Here is a 20990-nt window from a genome sequence, read left to right on the forward strand (position 1 = left end):
TTCGAGAGATCCACAAATCTTCGTTTTTTTCTATTATACCTAAGTGACCGGTGTCATGGCAGGGAACCTTTGTAAAGTTAACCACACCTCTTTTAGATGTCCGATAGTTGAAACGGACACCACGAGGGGAAAACCATCATAGGACTCAAGATATATGTTTGTTTCAGAATATTTTTGGAAATGGTCAATTTCCCCAATTCCGAATGCGAATATCGATGTCGACCTATAGATAGAGCGTTGATATCAGGTTGAAGATACCTAGGTGGGTCTAAAGTCCGAGCACGTGGTATGCTATCATGTTCTCAAACGCCCATAGCTACCTAGATATGTAGGTATCATGGAATGTACTCCTGCGGGGAATTGGGATTATTAGGAGTGTACTTACATGTATTTAAGTGGTAGCGATAGTTTCAAGGGCATTTATTGCTCGAAGAGTGGGTGGTTGTAGTGAATACTAGACCCTGAAGAATCATAAAGTATCGGGTACAAGATGACATCCCATGCAATGTCATAAGTAGGTATGTAACCAAATAGGCGCGGAAGTCGGCCGAATTTGAAATCGCGGTCGTACGAGAGAATAATTAGAGGCTTCCAAAAGTTCATCTTAAGTTGTCGAATCAAGCTTCGAAAGTGTCGGGTCCCACCCCCAACTCCAACTCCTCCAATGCAGTTCCCGAGCCCCACCAAAAGCCGCCATTTCGTTCGGAGCCGTCGACGGGTACTAAGGTACTGCGCACGTACCCATCAGGTATATGTACCTTTTTTTGGTATGGCTCTTTCTCGGCTCTATTTCCCCCTGCTAACACAGCCCTACAGGGCGAAGGGGGGCGTACAAAGAACTTCCCTTGTCAGCGTTATGGTCTGTATGACCGATTTGTTCGTTCGACACCCCCCAGTAGACTTTTTTTATTTTTTTAACCCGCCATCACACCTTGTGCAACCCGGGCGAGAGAGTCATTCAGGAGACGAATAATATTCTATACATGCTAGGATTGTACAGCTGACAGCATGCAGATCAAAAGATATTGGTTCCTTACCTAGATTCGGTTTCATTTTGTCATGTATTCGTAATGCCGATAGGTTCCTACAAGTGTCGCGGTGAAATTTGCACCCCGCTGCCATCTGTCAGGAACTGGTGGGAAATGATTTTTAGGGGAATTCCTTGGCGTTGCTATACTTGTCCCCTTATCGACCATGGCTCGCTTCCTGTGACGTATGCATATATATAGAATGGATAGGTGTATATGTATGCATCTAGATGCAGATGGATTATGCGTGGATGTCGAAGCGAAGCTTTGTTGTGCAAGATTATGGGTACAGTTTCCCGTCTGGAACTGCACATCGCATAGCTATCCTTGCAGGATCTGAGCTGGAAATTCTTTATATTCCACGGGAGCCCACCCCCAGTCCTACCTTCGAGGTAAATCGACCTCAAAGATAACCTATTTTGTTGCACGTCGCCTTGAAGGTCACATCATATCTGACAGGTTCGTTTTCTCATAACTCGGCTAACCCAACTTCGGGCACGCATGATGTAATATGATAGCTTTTTTGATCCACTCACACGCCTTATAGATTCCAACGTTCAAAATGGTCGGTGTTCCTGGAAAATACAAAGGTTGTAATACCTGCCGAGCTCGACGAGTCGCATGCGACAACGGAAAACCGTTTTGTAAGAAGTGTACGGATTATGGCCGTGAATGCGGTGGATACGAAAGGGAGGTCAGTAACTAAAATCCTTGGCTGTTAATCCGGATCGGCCCAAGGAGTAGTCTACTCCCGAAAAATAGGAATCCCGAGTCAGCTTCCCCTTGATCCTACTGCCGACCATGCATCTCTAGTGATTTATGCGAAACTGCAGAATCGGATACTGACATTTGAGTGTGAATTAGACGGTTTTCATTGTCGGCACGCCGGACGATAAGGGAAGGTGTTCTTCCCATCCACCACGGAACCAGGGTAGCAAGAAGGCGAAGGGCAACGAAGTCAAACAAGCCGAAAAGCTAACTTTCACCGCGACCGAACCCTATCAACCTGCGTGGGTTGACATGATCTCGTTATCGTCAACTGCTGGATTACATCACGTTCGGCTTTTCGCTGTCCAAACAAATCTTAGCTCCGCCGTTCGAAATGGTAGTGGGTCACCACGAAGGAACGAGGTCTTGTTGTCTTTAGGTGGCCCTCGCAGCTTAAGCATGAGTCCGACGTTTAGCCCCGAAACTTTCAAATTGAAGTCTCATTGTCTCGTCCATTTACCGCCGAGAAGTAGTAACAATAGGCAAATGGCCAATAGCGATTCGGAGGGGTTGTGTATATTTTTATATGAGGTATGACGATAATGGTGATATCTAGTTCGTTGTTGTTGCTGATTTTTCGTTGTAGCAAAATTCTTCGGCGGCTTACAGTGGTGAACCGCCTTGGAAAGATCCTGCCGTCTTAGCTGACCAGATTCGCGAACGGGGTCCGACCGCTTATCAATCTTTTCCAGACCATCACTTTTTCGCTCGGGTGTACCGACCTAACGCCGTAAGCACTCAACCACGCTGGAATCCCCAATAGCTAACAATTCAATAGATTTGGGCGGCTTTATTAAATCGGCAACCAACCTTCCTCTGTTCGCCTGAATGGACAGTCGTGCCTTGGGAACGTCATCCAAGAACCCCGCTTGACGATCTTCTCGACATCGTCGTCCTGTTACCGTCGATATATTCGAGAGCCGATCGTATAACACCGTTGGAAGCGAAAGTTGCTCGTCGTATGAAAGCCAGGGACCTTTTATATAACTGTCTTAACATCGAAAGGCAATTTGATATTTGGTATAGCATGGTACATCAAAGGGTTGATGAGATGGGATCCCCGCTTTACTGGATAGTCGACGCAATGACCAGTGGTGCATACGTGCCCTTTTCCGACGCGTTTAACTTCCCTACGCCATTAATGGGATTAATTCATGTCTACTATTGGGCTGTTCTTATTGGTTTCCACCAATGTATGTATACGCTGTTGAACGTCATCTTCGAAACCGAGAATGAGAGCCCTTCCGGACCAAACATGCTATCGGATATACCACCTGGGATAGATTTCCAACGATATCAGCCGGATCAGTCAAGAATCCTCGCAGCCAACGTTTGTCGAAGCTTGGATTTTGCTCTTCAGACCACGGGACAACCGGATCTCCTAGCTGCACCGTTTTGTGTTGTGAACGAATTTTATCATGGGCTTAATCAGTTTGGAGATGGTAATTTGGAACGATTATGGTGTGCTGGATTCAAGAGTAGAATGGAAGTAAAAAGTCGTGAAGTGAATTCATGGTTGGAGGAAAAGAAATGGGTTGAAATCAGGCAGTTTGGATAAGTTAGTTAGTTGAGTACGGATGGATAGATGGCGGCATTAGCGGGGATATACCAGATATAACGGCAAGGTAGGAAAATTGGAGTATGGATTTTCAATAAACAACTTCATTCTGTATAAGTGATATTAGAACCCACGAACAGTGAAGTCTTAAAAATAGACTTGAAATATGGAAATTGTTTTGATACTTCGAGTTTGTAAATTGTAAATATCCTTGGTCGCTTCATGCCGAGGTGATAAACATTTGAAGCTACTGTAAATAAAGTTTAGGTACTAACTATATCAAGTAGGTGGGAATAAAAGTCGCTTAACCCTTTTTAGTCTTATCTTATCCGACAGCTTAATCTGTGGCGTGGTAGGTAGTGGCTAGAGCTTACATCGGGGTAGACCCATAGTGGCTCGAGCTTCAGGCGTCGGTGTTTTAGCGTTTAGCTGCAGGGAGCTTCGTAACTCTGGCAGCCTTGTTCGATGTTGTATTCCTTGTGTATTCCGCAGACCTCACTGAAATCATCAACCAACTTTGAGCTTCACCTTAATTCTCAACTCACGCCATTTTTCACACCCGTTTCTAATTATTTTCGCTTCACCCATTTTGACGTATTAAATCATGGCGTCAGGCTACGATAGAGCTCTTTCCGGTATGTTCCCCTCAGTAATATTTACAACGTCAAAGTAGCTTAGCTAACTCAACTTGTCTACAGTGTTCAGGTTCGTATCTAACGCGATCGTCTCCCGGAACTTAACTTTTAACGATTATATAGTCCGGATGGACACGTTTTCCAGGTCGAATATGCCGGTGAAGCCGTAAAACGAGGTACGCACCCGTTCTAGGTCGCTCATTGTAACGGAACCGTCTAACTCGATGCTAGGAACTTGCGCTGTCGGTGTGAAGGGTGCAGATATCGTTGTCCTCGGTTGTGAGAAGAGATCAGCAATGAAGTTACAAGACACGCGCATTACTCCTTCCAAGATCGGTCTTATCGACACCCACGTTTGCCTCGCCTTCGCCGGTTTGAACGCCGACGCTCGAATTCTAGTCGACAAGGCACGTCTAGAAGCCCAATCGCATCGTCTAACCGTCGAAGATCCCGTCTCAATCGAATACATTACCAAATATGTCGCCGGTGTGCAACAGAGATACACACAGAGTGGTGGTGTTCGACCTTTCGGCATTAGTACCATGATCGTGGGCTTCGACAAGGGTAGCAAAGTACCACGACTCTACCAAACCGAACCGAGTGGTATCTATTCAGCATGGTATGTTTCCCTTGAGTTCTAGAATACTACGGCGCGATAATCCTTATGCTAATGTGTTTTTGTACAGGAAAGCAAACGCTATCGGTCGTTCTAGCAAGACCGTACGAGAATTCCTCGAGCGCAACTACAAGGAGGATATGGATCGCGAAGCCACCATCCGATTAGCCATAAAGTCCTTACTAGAGGTTGTCCAAACAGGTGCGAAGAACATTGAGATTGCCATCATGGCTCCTGGCAAGTCCGTCGAAATGCTGCCTGTCGAAGATATTGAGGGATACGTCAAGAACATCGAGCAAGAAAAGCAGGAAGAGGCGGCCAAGAAGAAGACCGGCCGAACACCAGGTACTGGCAGCGCAGCCATCTTAACAAGAGAACGGGAAGGTGGCAGTGATTAAACATGAGATAGCCGCATGTTGTAGCTGGAGTTCTTGGGCTTCCTTGAAAGGAAAAAGGGATTCGTAGAGGATATGATCACATTAGCAACTTGTACACTACCAACACAAGCATGCATTGTTCCTCAATTTCTTGTTCCTTGTGATTTTGTTCTCCCCTTAAAAGTCTAAATGTGTGGTATCATGTGAAATGCATCGCTTCGCAACCTGTAATCATCCCTCCCTGCCTTTTGCCTTGATTTGCTCTCATCAACCCAATTTATCCGCATCGGTTTGGATGTCAAAAATCGATCTGTTTTGACTATCCTTCACCCGATCGTCTTTTAGCATACGATTATTTACTCGGGCATCTTCTCCTTCTACAGTCAACGCGGGCTTAGGTATAACGGCTTCGATAACGAAATGGTTGTCGCAGTGGGGGCAATATTCATCGGCTTCTTCGAATTCTTGGGCGTCTTTGCGGAAACACTTTTTACACTTTTTGCAGGCAAAGGTCATCTCGAAGGTTTGTAGTAATTGATGCGATTCCTGCTCATGATGACATTCTGCGCAATCAAACCATTTTCGGCCTATATGGGTAAGGTTAGTGCGATGTCGAAGGATATTCCGAAAACTAAAGATGTCGAAAGTATGTGTTGTAGAGGGGCGAGGAGCTTGGGAACGTACAGCACGGCGAGCGGATCGCAACTTGGGCGTTTAATACGTGCTTGCTGCGAGATGATTAGACTATATATGAGAGCCAAAGTCTAAATGTCGCAAACTTACCACATGTTGTTTTTAAGCGACAATATAAGGAGTGTATTAATAAATATTTCCGGTAGTTTACGAATAGAGAGCAGACGTAGAGAGTGATGTTAGTCGCAAGCCTAGAAACCCGAAATTTTGGCAATGGAAGTTCCTAATCAGTCTCCTTATCCACCAGTGGAGTACGCTAATTACCTTATGCGGGGTATCATTCATACAACAAGTTCAGGGCTATTAGCGCTGCTAAGTCCACTAGAACCCTCTGAACTACCACCCTACAAACCTATCGTTCACAACTCTTCCGAAACTTCTTTTACTACGAGTAAGTCGACAATAAACGTCAATTACTATTTCCTCAGCGATTCTTTTTGTTTGAAGTCAATCAATATGGGTCCAGGAATAAAAGTCGTATCGTTAGTCGCCCAATCAAGCCGCGTTCGAGAAAACGAGAATACCGGATTCTAACCCTTGTCCTCGGCATCGAAGTAAAAACACGACACAAGCAAAGCGTATATCCGTGAATATCACAATAGATCAATTGCGATCAATTATACCTAATTCCACCGTCATCTTTGAATATTATTTTAGCCGTTTCATAGATATCCTCCGACAATCCTCAAAAAACGCCAACCATTTCTACTTGTTGGCCTCTTGACACGTCCATCGTACCCTAAACGTTCGAAACTCGACTTCCGTTTCCAGTTACACGGCAAACAAACCCAATTTCAAATGTATTTAGATACATGTTATCGAAAACTAATAAATTATAGGCCACAATGAAGCAATCGGGAAGGCAGGTGTTAGAATTAGGTTCCGCTCCGATTTAGTCCTCTCCTAGCGGCCGATCTTCCGACAACATTCGGAGCGGGGTGGGTCAACAAGTCGCATGTATCAACCAAATAAGAGAATGAATAAAGCTTGATATGAAGAGCTCGTCGATCAATGGCTCAGCTAAATCCCGAAGTAGGAATCTATTTAACGTACTAAATCTTTTGAGCCGAATACAACGTAACCACCAAAACAAGATGACCTTCGAATTCCGGATTACCACGGTTGAAAATTTATATTTCCTCCGACATCCTACGGTTTGACGCTTTGCCCAGATAGGACATTTTTCTTTCGGCAAGGAGAGCCTCTCCACCGGAATGGCAAAGCTCATCAGCACACTGAAGGATGCCCTGGAATGCATGAGATAACAGACCAAGCGATAGTAGTAAAATAAGAACTATATTTCTTAGGCAGCTACAAGGCCTAGATACCTCGATACAACGTTCAACATCAACACACATAACAACTCTCCTACTCCAGTAGTATCTTGTATATTTCATTAGGTTTAGCGGTAGGCAAAACTCCAATACAAGAGATGGTAAAGTCTTGTGTTTCTTGTATTACAAGTTCGGTTTACCCGCTCGGACACCGGATCGAAGAGGGGCCACTCTCACGCTGCTCAGCTAGACGAACTAAAATCAATGCAAGATACCACAGCATAAGTGCAACGCAATCCAGATTTTCAAGCAAGGCTCTACCGATATCTGTATGTGGATATATATTTATTTATCCACTCCTAGTCAACTAACAGGGAAAAAGGGGGGCGTAGCTGTTAGGGGAATCAAGCTACTAATTCTTCCGTAGATATGAGCCCTGATTTATAATCGTGTTACTGATGGATTTATAAGCCGCTCCAATACTAACGTAGATAGTTATCATTTTACTTCTTTCTCTGCAGATCAAATATTTGACTCGGTATGATGAACCAATGTTATCAGAGATTCAATTCGATGTATGTTTTAGTGAGGCACTTCATCTCATTCCTGCTAAACCCCTCAACCAATCAGATATGAAGTACTATCCGTTAATACCCTATATAGGCAAGAGATTTTAGTTACGTAGCATCCTTGAATCGAAGTGGATCATATTCCTGCGGTGGGGATCGTCCAGAGATCATGAATATAGTTATGATACGTTCATGTATCTATGTTTTTAATAGTTCAGCAACGCGGCCATCTCGAATGACCTCTCACGAACTCGGTCTTTAGGAATAATACGTGCCTAACCTCCGAATATCAAGTAGGAGATGGTTGTGTCGGGCTTTAAGTTCGGTTATACCCAGTAAAAACCGACGTCCAGGTACTCAACTGTAGGTAGGCGTACACATCCTCATCGTGCCCTATGGAGAGAAGTGTACGTATGATTATATAACCATGCTAGAGCTATATATTTGAGGTGTCCCCATAGTGCTTAACCTGAAATCCCGTCCGAGCTCTTCTTGTTGTGATTTTGTTCTCATACTTTCAACAAGGCCCGATATTCATCTATAGAATCAAGAACCCATCCATGTTTAGCCGCCTAAATCATATCCTCCAAAAATTCCTTCACATATCCTCAATGGCGAAGTCTTACGATACAAATACCACTTCTGACGAACTTATTAAAGATTTTGGTAACGAAATCAAGGGCAAGATTATTCTAGTTACAGGGGTCACTCCTGGTGGCCTCGGAGCTGTGTATGCCGAGTTCGTCTCAAAGGGTCAACCAGCCCTAATTATTCTTGCAAGCCGCAATCTCGAAAATCTTGAAAAAGTAGTAGAGAAAATTAACGCAACATCTCCTGGTGTTAAAACCCGTCTTCTACAGCTTGATTTAGGTTCCTTCGTCAGAGTACGAGAAGCTGCTGATGCTGTAAATTCGTGGGACGATGTACCCAAAATCGACGTCGTGGTTAACAATGCTGGTCTCATGGCAACAGATTACTTCTTGACCACCGACGGATTCGAGAGCCAATTTGGTACTAACCATCTAGGCCATTTTCTCTTTACCAATTTGATCATGAAGAAAATTCTTGCCTCCAAGGCTCCTCGGATTGTGAATATCACAAGTGACGGCCATCGACTTAATCCTATTAGGTGGGATGACTATAACTTCGATGTTTGTCTTCCTAGCATAGCTTTTTCTTGTTGTATATTCATTTCAATCGTCCCACTAACCCTGATATAGGACGGCAAAACATACAGCAAGTGGCACGCCTATGGCCAGTCAAAAACTGCCAATATGTTGATGGCTGTATCACTCGCCGAGAAATTAGGAAAAAGAGGATTATTGGCATTTTCGGTACATCCAGGGACAGTTGAAGGCACCAGCCTCGGTGCATACTGCAACTGGGAGGTAGATTACCCAGCTTTGAGTAGGGTTCCTCTATTATGCTCTTGACAGACTACTTAGTGCTAACTAGTTTCAGTGGCCGCTGACAAGGCTCTTGGAAACCCTCAAGGATGGGCTACATCATTCACATTCAAGTCCCAACAGCGGGGTGTCGCGTCACACATATTCGCCTCTTTTGCCCCTAATCTGAAGGGTATGTATTTGAAGAAAGCGTGGAAGGCGAGTACTAATTCGAGCGTAGAACACAACGGGAAGTACATCCTTGATTCAAGAATTGGTGATCCTTGGAAGGACACGATTAAACCTTGGGCTACGAGTAGTTTGGAAGCAGAAAGACTTTGGAAGTTGAGCGAGAAGCTTGTTGATCAAGAATTTAGCTATTAAGTTTGTTGCCGATGGTATTCTCCTGTCAAAGCCAGAGGTTAACACAAATCAGCTTATTGATGAGATAAATTTGGAGAAACACAGCGGTTGAAACAAAACAGACGTGATGAATCCGTATTCTCATTATTCAGCCCTCATGTTCCCGTCTCTCATTACGATCAAGCCCAATCAGGACAGTCCATCCCACGACACCCTCATTAGACCTAGGCGTAAACTAACCTACCAAAGAGCCACCCCACCAAGACGTCTCTTAGACCTGTTATTTATTTATTATTCGAATCTCGGTACTAGGCTAAGTGGTTGCGACGATTGAGACGGGCGATGCTCTTGTCCCTATGCCTGAGTACGACTCCGTCCTCGGTATGTAGGATTCATATCCTGAAGCAGCACTAGCTCTTGAAGCAATTGAATCTTCCGAAGCTAAACCGCCATGGTCCTCGATGTACGCCGTGTCGGCCAGCAGTGACGTTGGTACCGAAGTGTCGACCACCAAAATTCTTGGAGTAGAAGAAGGGCATTGTTTTTTATGTTATGTGTATGTTACTTGCTAGGTTGTCAGCTTAGAAAAAGGTGATATTTTGGCAAAGGCTGATAGTCTGGGGTATATCTTACTGTGTGTGTCTCGTCGAGGTTCTTGTATAGGATAGAGTTGGCGGTTCTTAGGATTCGAAGATTTAACTCAAGATAGTCTACTTTTTCAAAAGCTTTTAAGCTACTTATACCAGTTTTAACTTGGTAAATTATTCGTAGAAAATACTTGATAATGATATGAAGAAATACTTGAACTCGAACGAAGAATTGTAGACTTACACGCACTACGTCATATGTGGAACAATAGATCTGGGCAGTGACTACATATGTATGTGGGTACCGAAACAGGGATCAAAAGGGCTTGGCAGATTTAGCATAACGCCACGGCATTTGCCACAACCCAAAGCCACTCTGCCGCTTAGATGACTCAGCCATGCCGCATCGATTTTGATTACTTAGCGCTGTTTACTTTCGGCCTTCTCCACTCTCACCACGAGATATCTGACAACCGGCAGCTAAAAACATAAGACGCGTTACAACTACGCGATGTCCTAATTCCTTGAGGTAATTGCAATCAGATTCCTTATATATATTTCTCAGAACGGACTAAACCCGTCAGAAGCTCTTTATTGGCACTGAAAGCGAAGCTATGAATCGGTTAACAGTTTCGATAGATGTGCCGTTCATGACGGCTAGCTGTCTACCACCATCACTATGTTTTGACTCAAGATTGCGGCTTAATTTGAAGTCGTCAATATCCTAGGTAATTCAATCAGTCAAAACCAGATTATAAATCAGCCGTTATTCAACACTAGAAATTCCCACCAATGTAGAAAAGCCCTCATGACGCCCAGGTCTAATCAGCCAACTCGCTCGCCACCATGGCCTGCTCCCTATCGCTACCTAGCCCGTCCCTTTGAGGCAGCAGCGGCATCTAACTGGATTCGATGAAGTCATCCGCCAAGCGAAGCGTCTCGACGCCCGCACTGCTGAGCTGTTCTCAGTCTCTGTATGCCATGATAGGATGACTTTTCAAGTCCGGCTATCAGGCGTAGTAATCATTATTCCACGCCTTTATTAAGCCTTGTGACGCTTTGATACTGCTAACCGCCAATTAGCTTCTTGGCCACTCCAGGCACGCAGACTAGACCGGTGAATCTGAAGGCGCCACAATGTTTAGCATAAAAGAAGTAGGATTCCGAAAATAACACATCGAGATAGTATTTGGTCTCCTTTGCCTATCCCATGGGGAGGCTCATCTGTTTTAGCGGGGAGTCGAAGCACGTGCGGGTACCAATCACGGCTCAAAAGGCTCCGATGGATAAAAAACCGATTCCTGGACTTTCGATCCAGCCTCCGCACTTTATCTCGAGCCGGGCCGTCGGGCTTGCTATTTTCCACCTACTAGGATACGCGCATGGATAGTAGCCGCCTGAAAATAAGACCGCCATACGGGAACCATTGCGGTGTGTATGCCGTCTGGTTCGAAAGACTAAAAAATATAGAAAAGAGTAACGGCGATGAGCTATAATACCCATGATCGTCGCTTCACTAACGTAAAAATTCCCCTACCAAATGCTTCTCAGCATCCGACGTATCAAAATTAACAATCAGTTGTTCCCAAGTAGTAATAACTTTCGTCAATATGAAGTTCTTCATCACAGCATTAGGTCTCGTTAGCCTCGCAACGGCTCAAGAGTACTCCCCAACACCAACAACATGCGTCGTTAACAATGCGACATACCCGAAATCAGCGAAACTTCCGGACCCGTTCCTTCTCGCTGATGGTAAACGACTCGGAACAAAGGACGAGTGGGCCTGTAAGCGAGCCGAGATACGAGATCAAATCCAACGTTTTGAACTCGGCCCGAAACCCCCCAAACCGACAGTCTCCGCTACGGCTTCCAGTGGCAAGATCAACATCGTCAGTTCCGAAGGCGGAAAATCGGCATCGTTTTCCGTTTCGCTAAAGCTACCTAGCGGAACGGGTCCATTCCCGGCTGTCATCGCTTTCGAGAGTTCATCCATCCCCGTCCCCGCTGGCGTCGCAACTATAACATTCCCTAATCATGATGTGGCCGCTGATGACCCACACGGAAAGGGAAAATTCTTTGATCTATATGGTTCATCGCACACTGCAGGTTCCCTGATAGCTTGGGCTTGGGGCGTTAGCCGAGTCATCGATGCATTAGAACAACTAGGACCTGATACCACTAAGATCGATACCAAGCGACTCGCTGTGACGGGATGCTCTCGTAATGGCAAGGGAGCGCTGATTGCAGGTGCTTTTGATGATCGCATTGCCTTGACAATCCCTCAAGAAGGTGGTAGCGGAGGGCCGGGGTGTTGGCGCATCGTGGCCGACTTCAAAAAGAATGGAACCAGAACGGAAGACGCGACACAGATTATCACTGGTGATTCGTGGTTTTCAACGGCGTTCGCTGAATATGCTCCCGACACCACAGTCCTGCCTTATGACCACCATATGCTTATGGCCCTAGTAGCACCTCGAGCGCTCCTTGTTATCGAGAATTCAGGTATCGACTACCTCGGACCTATTAGCACGTATGGCTGTTCAATTGCCGCCCGCATGGTGTACACAAGTCTAGGGGCCGAGGACGCGATAGGATTATCTCAAGCCGCTCATGGAACCTCGCACTGTTCGATGCCTAGCTCGCAAAACCCAGAGGTTGCTGCTTTCTACAACAAATACCTCCTCGGACAGACTGACGTGGAAACCGACGTGGTCAAGACAGATGGAAAGTTCACTTGGTATGCGCCACAGTGGATTGATTGGACTACTGCGACGTTGGCGTAGGTGAATAGGAGATGGAATGATTTTCGACATAGATGAGACGATTTTTTGAATTGATCAATGTCCGAGAGCGAAGACTTGCTTTTGTGATGACGAGTATTGCTATCAAATTCAGGCCAAAGCAGGCCACTCATAAATTGTTATGTGATAATCGGTGCAGCTCTGAAGTACAAGGATTGCGAGATGTCCCAAGGGATGCCCCAAGGAACCTGTGCCGGGAGCCATAGTAAGGGATACCCCAGATTAACTAGCCATGGTAAATTACGCCATCGCTTATCATGGCACATTTAACTGGCTCTTCAACCGCCACTATCCTGGAGAACTCCGATTGTTTGGTGATTCGGACCTAGAGTTTACATGAACTCCGAGCACAAAATATGAGGGGTATGGCGTACTTCATCACCCAGCCACAACGCGGTAAAGTCTCTCGTAACGGCTACTCATCACCGAATCCAGGATACCTAGGTAATACGTAATTAGCCTAGTAGCCAGTGGTCTTGAGATATCTTAGCGTACGGAAGCATCCGATCAAGCCCCTCCGGAATCTCGCCCCGCCCACGACCAAGGTAGGTGCCGGACCCGACATAACGGGTCAGTTAGAAATAAAGTAGGAGTACGGGCCGGTAGGAGCAAACATCATCATCATGTAACTCTCCGTGACGATGAAGAAGAACAAAGCACAGTTCGTTTCGTGTGTCCTGCCTCATAATGAATACATTGAAGCCACGTAATAGGATACCCGCTCCACTCCAAAGTAGCCGGAATGCGCCTTGATTCCCCATGATCTATCGTACTCTCGAGCCTCGCTCCCTTTATTGAGCACGTAAATCTTCGGTCCTATTCACCATATTGGCAGTATCGGTGAACTATCCCCCAAAAGAAAAAGGGGGAACAACCAAGGTACAGTATTTTTTTATAAATATGAAATATTTCCCATCGAGTAAGTTCATTCATTCACTTCACTATCCAGCAGTCAATCAGTCACTACTACTTCCATTCTTTCAAAACAAGAGTCTCTAGACGATCATTCTTTTACAAACTTAACTTCAACTACTTTCATTTCACATTATCAACACATCTTTTTACCAACTACCACCACTACCAACAGAAATCATGCTTTTCAAGGCCATCACCGTCACAGCTCTTGCGGCTCTCTCCCTAGGTTTACCTGCGCCTCAGCTTGGTGGCGGCAACAGTGGTCTCGATCAAAGTGGTCAGAGCGCCGCCGGTCAAATCCCGGATCAGGGTCGGGGACAAGGTCAGGGACAAGGCTTCGTCCTCGGAGGCTTCGGTGGTGGCGCCGGCAAGCTCGCAGACCAGAGCGGAGCCGAAACCGTGCCCCCCTTCATCCCCCATTTCACCTCAACCTCTACCATCACCGGCCTCGCAACTCCCACCGACTACATCAAGAGGGCCGCAGTCACTCCTAGCGGCATTCCCAGTGGCCTCCCTCCGCTCCCTCCATTCATTTCGTCTCTTTACATCTCCATCCCCACCTCTTTCCCTCCTATCACCGCCGGTTTACCTACTAGCCTCTTCGGTAGCTTCCCAACCGACTTCCCTTCTGGCGCCCCTACCGGTTACCCCACCCCCCCTTCCGTTCCTCACGTCAGCGGCTCGGTACAATCTGGACTCCCCGAGGTACCCGTCCCCACCAGCTGGGCTGTTTAGATCTCTACCTAGAGCTTTCCTGTACCTTCTTTCCTAGTCAACATGGCTTAGAAGGTCATAAACCTCAATGCTAGAGTTAAGGACGAATACGAGAAACCGAACTCCGATCTCAAGATGCGAATGTGGGACGATCTCGACGAATATTAGGTGGATTTACTGTCGGCGAACTCACGGTTTTCCTTTCTTATTTCTCCCTTGATGTATGATGGATCAGCACGGGAGGTTTTTGGTCATGAATCTGCGATTTATGTTTCCTTGATTATTGTATAGCAGTAGTACTGGGTTGCTGCTGGATGAAAAAATGGGGTTATCAGTGTTATCTAGAGCTTGCTCATCTATGAGAGCACTAATCTTCTGTTGCGGGCCAACGTCAAACTAAATAAATATTGCCCTCTATTTTCCTGTCTACCTACCGCAGTTTGTTGATGTATTTCTTGTGATCGTACCTTTCTATCTAGTGTGACGTCGCCATCTCAAGTAAGCGATGGAACACGGGAGAAGAACAGTTAAGGGTAAGAATTAAAACGGCTTTCCTTAGCCTTGTATCCACTATATATGTTAGCTCACAATAAAGGGATTCCAAGATAGATAATTTAATTATCAATAGGCAGATTACATATATAGAAATCATATCATCCAAATCGCTATGCATTCTGCCCTGTGCCGTATCCTACATATATTCTACTTCCTTTTTCCTTACTATGTTTAAGATCCGGCTTAACAGACAGTAAGATTTAGAATATCTTCGATCGTTGTTGGTAGTAGCTGATTCATAGTGCGTCCTGCGATGCGATAAGGGCTGCCTCGAATGCCTCAGCGAACGCGACACAATCCGCGAAGGAGTTGTATAAGGGAGCAGGAGCGACACGAACAACATTCGGCTGTCGCTCATCAACTATGACGCCACTCTTTTGGAATTCCTTCATTACGGGATGTAAAAGGTTATCCGCCAGCAAGATACTCAACTGGGCCCCACGCTGTTCTGGATCGGATGGCGTGATGACCCTGAAGAGTTGCTTCGCATCTTCCGAAAGGAATGATATGGAGTGTTCGAGAAATGCCGTGAGTTTCTTGGACTTCTCCCGTAAGGTAGATACACCGCCGGCAAGCTCGATGACCTCAAGGGATGCGCTTAGACTGGTGATGTCGAGAATGCTAGGGTTGCTTAGCTGGAATCCGGCAGCACCCTTTACGGGATGGAATCTAGGATCCATTTGGAACCGAGTTCCCTTGTCATTACCCCACCAGCCGGAGAGTCGCTTTCCATATCCACGTTCGGGTTGTTCGTCGGTAAGAGTTGTCGTTACGAGACTATTCCGTGAATTGATGAACATGCCTCCGATACAGCCAGGTCCACCGTTGAGGTATTTGTAGGTACACCAAGCCGCCGCATCTACATCCCAGTCGTGTAAACTAAGGGGTACATTGCCAACTGCGTGGGCCAAATCCCAGATGACGAAGATATCGTGCTTGTGCGCAAACGCGGTGATGGTTGGGATATCCAACAATTGCCCAGTATAATATTGTATACCAGGCAGTAGGATCAGGGCCGTGTCGGACGCATGTTTCGAGATGATGGATTGAATATCGTAGGTGGTGATCAAGTTATCTTCTGAATAAGGCGACTCTATCGTCACCATGGAAGTGTTGGGTGAAAGGCCATGATGGCGGATCTGACTCAATACGGCATACTATCACGTCTCAGCGAAACGAACATATCTGCCGCCAAACGGGCAATCCCCTTACATGATCGCTCGGGAAGGCCTTGCTCTCCAGGATAATCTTGTGTCTACCCTTTGGATCTGGTCGATAGAACGCTGACATTAACAGGTGTAAGTTTGCCGTCAAGGTCTGCATAACTGCAACCTCCGATTCGTCCGCCCCGACGATTGGGGACATTAATTTGGCAGCTCGGGCATCGGCATCAAGCCACGTCGGCAGAGGAGAGTCGTCTAATGGTTTAAAGTGACCTTGAACACCTTGGGTTGACCATGTCTGTAGATATTGATTGATGCGAGTTGCCGTTCGTTTGGGTTGCAATCCAAGGGAGTTCCCGCAAAGGTATGTACATGGTGTTGTCGTTTCATCGGCTAGGGCGGGATCGTTGCGATCTACGGAAGCTCAGTATCTCTCGCTTGGTGGAAGCCGGAAAAGGCAGTTCACCTTTTTGTTGTTGTTCTTGCTGCTGCGGCTGCTGTTCTAGTGTCTTTCGTTTGATTTCAGCCTTGGTGGGGATGTGAAACTCGTCCCTCAAATGACGGAGCTCATCTTCCCCATCGAGGATTTCAGCCTGAGCACGAAGATTCTCGAACCGAGATTGGTCGGTTGAGGTACTCATTCTAGGTATTCAAGGATGATAAAAGTACCTATGTAGAAAGTAGATGGGGGTACGTAAAATATAGAATACGTAAGGATAGAAGAAGGTAAGGTCGCTTTGTTCTAAATTTGATGAAATTTGTTAGGGCGCAGACTATTTCCCGCCGGAGAGTTGTTCAAAGAATAATTATTATCGCGGTTGTTTTTTTCTCAAAGTATGTAGTAGAGTGGTAGTGGTAGTGGTGAGTTACTTCCCGTCAGCCCGACCTTGAACCTTCTTGTTTTACCTTTTTTTTTCTCTCCCCCCTCTGTCCTTCCTTCTGATCCAATAACCCCGCGATCTCTTAGCACTTGCTGATGATACAAGGATGTACGTACCTTTTTTCTACTCCAACACTTACGGCAATGAATAGCCTTGATACCTATTACGGTAGGTGGGGCTAATAAATAGCGGGACTGGAGTAATCGATGCAAGTAATTACGTAGTTACATACAAATATCTTCAATCGCCTCATCAATTAAGAAAAAAGTAACCTTTAGTCAAGATCCATTTAAAAAGACAAATCGATTCTACTTCTTTACGAAATAAAAATCATTCGAAATATCCGAAACGTATCCTGACTCGACAAGAATTCGCGTAGCACAAATTGCTCGACAAGCTTCGTCAAGCTTTCTTGGACAGATCGGATATATTACCATCGAGCAAGTCAAGCATGTTAAGCATTGGAGAAGCATTGGAGACATGAGGATGGTGTCAGTTGCTATATCACCACTGCAGTGCAACGACGGGTCGACTTCTTTTTTTCATTTCAACCTGAAGAGAAAAGAAGCGAAAGAAGCTTGCGGAAGTTGTTACGGCTAGGTAGGTAAATTGAAATAATACGAACTCTCCATCAATCATCATCTATCACCATTAATCGCCATCGATCGCTTACCATACTTTTTGCCAATGAATATTTCAATTGCGTGGCCTTTCTCCATCGCCCGTCGGCAGATCCAACGCTAGGTAGATGGATCGTTGCAACCCTTTTATGATGAAAACACCAGTAGAGCGGTTCCAGCCGAAGCCTGCCAAATTCTTTGCATATCACGGCCCGTCCCTGGAATTAATGAATGCCACATGCCCTTGATGCGTTGATGCGTTGGGCTATCCTTATACGAATCTGGTTAAATGTTGGGGTTGGTTTAAACCTCCGAGGAGCCCCTGAGTTGAGAGAAGATGCATGTATATGATCTCGGATCATACCGTGAGATCGTAACGTTAAAATTGGTTATGCCGAAGAGGCTCCTATTAGCTGTGTGTACAGTACTAAGCTGCGTACTGTGTAGATTTTGGCTGATCGAAAAGATGAGATAGAGTAGCAGGGTGGCTGAACAAAGTCTTCCAAGATCCGGGGAAATTTTCTTCGTGTTGATGTTTAATTGTTCCACAATCGTGGCGGTGCTTATCTTCTACCTTGAAGCTCCCAAGGTCAGGGGTAGAAAAGATAATAGCCCAGCAATCCAGATCAATGTGGTTAGTTTGTGTGACTCCAGCTTTGATGTGCGTAGAATCGTTGATAGGACTACGACAGGGCGAAAACGTGGAAAATGGGTTTAAAAATAGCCTTAGCCTGGACCGTAATCACCGATCGATGACTGATTCTTGCTACTATGAAATTCTAGAACGGATACCCCGTCTCCGTATTTCCGTAATCTTTTTTATCATGTGGACTTTACCGTATCGTCTTTACCTAAGTATTATACTGCATTATTTTCAAAATCATCGTCTCTTTTGATGTCTCTTTCGAGGTTATTATTACGAAGTTATTTAGTAAAAAATGAGAGAGTTAAAGCAAGCGACGTGCTTAAGGATGTCTTAAAACTATCATCCCTGAAATTGCGGCAGAACTAACCGGCATGATGTTAGCTTACATGTACATAATTAATTACCTGGATACCTAGCTGAACGAACGAACATCTAACACAACTCCCTATCCTGGACGCGGCGATGGCAACACAATGATTGTCTCTGCAGTGTCACATCACACAAGAGTAAGAAAAAAAAACACAACCCGGAAAAGAAAAAAAAAATTGCAATGGTCCACGCAAGGTCTCCGCAAAAAAAGGAGACAAATTATCATTCATTTTCAAGATCTCTACCGGTTCTCATGACGTTGTTTTCGGAGGTTATGTCGCCATGAAAACTGAAGGAGGCCCCAGAAGGCCCTAAGTGGAATGAATGCGCCGTTGGACCACTGACCTCACGACAAGTTTAGTAATGAGAAAGGTAAACCCTGGGATTAACAATATGCACCGGCAGGCCAAGAGACAGTCTTCGAACTATCACGAGGCCGTGCAAGTCGGCTGGCGTCAAATCGGCTGACCTCGTGCTTCTCCATTGGGCTTGATAGACGCTTGCTATCAAGTAATATGGGGGTAATAGAAAAGCAGAATCGTAGAACTTTTACGTTGTGGTTCCTGGACGACACTGTCGAAATCGCGGGGCAAGTGGATCTTTAACCAAGTCACCCGAGAGGTGCAGAGCCGGGGCTACCACGCTATGCCCTATGGAGGTATGGTAAAGGGTTGTAAAGGGCTGGTAACGGAGCAAAAAGGCCCTAAAGGCTGGTAAGAACTTGGTACGCCGCTGCTGAGAATTTCCGATTTACGTACGAGGTACCTAAGTATTGTACAAGAAGATACATCCGGTAATGTATCTCTTCCAGTGGATATCATACAGTACTTCAATGTTCCAATCATGGATGCTTCCAGGTTTGTACAGCACTCCATTACAGCACCTACAGTACCTACACACCCCCATACCCATACCTACCCATACCCGTATCCATACCTAGCACGCATTGGATACATCAACATTTTCCAACGTTGGAATCTCGGACCCCTTTCTACAACTTCCTGAATTATCGTGGAACCAATTCCATTCGAATGACCTTTCATCATCCTTGAACACAATAGCGATAGTTATTGCAACATACATGAACTCATCGGATTAGACACTTACGCAACGGCCGCTGTCGGTCTTACAAGAGGCGGTAAGAACTTACACCGTCCGTATATCCATCTTTTTGTCAATTCAGTCTAAGACGTTATTTGCATAGGCCCGACAACGATGAATCTCTATTTCCTATTAGGAGACCACCCGGAGTAAATAATCATCCCTATTCGACGATTTATACCTCTTTAGTCAATACTTGACGTCTCACCATACTGTAAAGTACGGCAAATACATAGTTAGAGATACAGACAAGAGGTGAATTGGCGATTGATAGACAAGATCAACCTACATGTGTAAACAAACACACCAACGATATGCTAGACCTTGACTCCGGTCAAACAAATGTTTTGCATACCAAGCAACCTTCCCTGTCTCCTTAACTATATGGAGAAGATGATCCTATTGCTATTCGTGTAACATGTAAGTAATTCGAGCGGGTTTACTTACCGGATTGGTTGAACATGGTTTAAATTTGGTACCTAATGAATAACTAAGAAATGTTGAGCAAGTTGTTATAATTGATGTTGTTGATGATGTATACTTCATTATTCGTACCGAATGACCAAAATACGTGAAACGTCAGGTGATGGTTATGCCTGTAGGTACCTATCATCAAGGTACCTAAGATACCTAGGTACCTGGGTAACCTCTAAATCCCATCGACGGATTGTTCAATCTACCTCGAATAGCCGTCGGTACTTGATACGATCAAATAGTCAACCAAATTCGCCCAAGTTTGTAAAGAAGAAGGAAAAAAAATTCAGACCGTTGGATCGCATAAGAGATCCATCACGATCCACTAAACCCCCGTCCAAGGCGACATGTGATGCTGAAGTTGTTTTTTCTTCCTTTGCCAAAGAGTTCTAGCCGTCGCACCGCGTGGCCGTTTCCCCCCTTGTAAAAGGTAATTCGGGTCACCGCAAGTAATGTACCTATGTACCGTACCATATAATTCAAGGCGATCCGGTACTCCCAGCTGTACGGATTTTCAGGTACCCAGACTGTTGGGCCAATGAAATTGCCGCCCACAACCCGTTCTAGTTAGCTGCATCATTAGCCTCTCGTTTCGTTCCATTTGCGTTCACCGTGATGAAAGAATCTTCGATTTTGTATTCTTCTTCCATTTGTCCCTTCCCATTTCAATTGGACTTATTTTAAAAAAAGTTTCTGTTACCGTATTAAACCCAGTATCGTATGTAATCACGATGTATACTATGTACTCCTCATACTTGGGAAGTTCCTACTGGTAGCAACAGGGATGATCCGTTGCAAATATGGAAATTGCTATACGTATAATGCAGTAAATGCAGTACGATTGCGAAAACGTTGTTTTTCCATGTGTAATAGTCGACAACGGGCTTTCCTTTCCTTG

The 20990-nt window shown here is 45.3% G+C and overlaps 7 protein-coding genes across 7 annotated transcripts; 5 read left to right on the top strand and 2 right to left on the bottom strand.

Annotated features, from left to right (window-relative positions):
- Window positions 1–1590: 1590 nt before the first annotated feature.
- F4822DRAFT_433055 (uncharacterized protein) lies at window positions 1591–3354 on the top strand (the record flags this gene model as incomplete). Its single annotated transcript, XM_051461770.1, has 4 exons — window positions 1591–1722; window positions 1893–2327; window positions 2383–2526; window positions 2575–3354. 4 exons carry the CDS (start codon window positions 1591–1593, stop codon window positions 3352–3354), a joined length of 1491 nt encoding a protein of 496 aa, XP_051310285.1.
- Window positions 3355–3817: 463 nt separating this feature from the next.
- Window positions 3818–5117, top strand: F4822DRAFT_415430 (proteasome component pre6). The gene is made up of 4 exons (XM_051459228.1): window positions 3818–3997; window positions 4111–4165; window positions 4221–4608; window positions 4676–5117. Exons 1-4 carry the CDS (start codon window positions 3959–3961, stop codon window positions 5001–5003), a joined length of 810 nt encoding a protein of 269 aa, XP_051310286.1. The 5' UTR covers window positions 3818–3958; the 3' UTR covers window positions 5004–5117.
- On the bottom strand, window positions 5118–5858 carry F4822DRAFT_415433 (uncharacterized protein). The gene is made up of 3 exons (XM_051459229.1): window positions 5766–5858; window positions 5667–5710; window positions 5118–5569 (listed from the first exon to the last, which is right to left on the bottom strand). Exons 1-3 carry the CDS (start codon window positions 5768–5770, stop codon window positions 5250–5252), a joined length of 369 nt encoding a protein of 122 aa, XP_051310287.1. The 5' UTR covers window positions 5771–5858; the 3' UTR covers window positions 5118–5249.
- A 2271-nt stretch (window positions 5859–8129) lies between these two features.
- F4822DRAFT_445917 (NAD(P)-binding protein) lies at window positions 8130–9708 on the top strand (the record flags this gene model as incomplete). Its single annotated transcript, XM_051463446.1, has 4 exons — window positions 8130–8669; window positions 8739–8925; window positions 8980–9096; window positions 9145–9708. The coding sequence occupies 4 exons, from the start codon at window positions 8130–8132 to the stop codon at window positions 9285–9287; spliced, it is 987 nt and encodes a 328-aa protein (XP_051310288.1). The 3' UTR covers window positions 9288–9708.
- A 1242-nt stretch (window positions 9709–10950) lies between these two features.
- Window positions 10951–12789, top strand: F4822DRAFT_365897 (carbohydrate esterase family 15 protein). The gene is made up of 2 exons (XM_051456178.1): window positions 10951–11374; window positions 11444–12789. The coding sequence occupies exon 2, from the start codon at window positions 11464–11466 to the stop codon at window positions 12634–12636; it is 1173 nt and encodes a 390-aa protein (XP_051310289.1). The 5' UTR covers window positions 10951–11374; window positions 11444–11463; the 3' UTR covers window positions 12637–12789.
- A 957-nt stretch (window positions 12790–13746) lies between these two features.
- On the top strand, window positions 13747–14304 carry F4822DRAFT_433060 (uncharacterized protein; the record flags this gene model as incomplete). Its single annotated transcript, XM_051461771.1, has 1 exon — window positions 13747–14304. The coding sequence occupies one exon, from the start codon at window positions 13747–13749 to the stop codon at window positions 14302–14304; it is 558 nt and encodes a 185-aa protein (XP_051310290.1).
- Window positions 14305–14689: 385 nt separating this feature from the next.
- F4822DRAFT_365911 (kynureninase) lies at window positions 14690–16736 on the bottom strand. Its single transcript, XM_051456179.1, has 3 exons — window positions 16468–16736; window positions 16051–16415; window positions 14690–15995 (listed from the first exon to the last, which is right to left on the bottom strand). Exons 1-3 carry the CDS (start codon window positions 16640–16642, stop codon window positions 15075–15077), a joined length of 1461 nt encoding a protein of 486 aa, XP_051310291.1. The 5' UTR covers window positions 16643–16736; the 3' UTR covers window positions 14690–15074.
- Window positions 16737–20990: the final 4254 nt, after the last annotated feature.

The sequence above is a fragment of the Hypoxylon trugodes genome, assembly GCF_022578975.1.
Source record: "Hypoxylon trugodes strain CBS 135444 unplaced genomic scaffold F4822scaffold_9, whole genome shotgun sequence".
In the NCBI taxonomy this organism is placed as follows: Eukaryota; Fungi; Ascomycota; class Sordariomycetes; order Xylariales; family Hypoxylaceae; genus Hypoxylon; species Hypoxylon trugodes.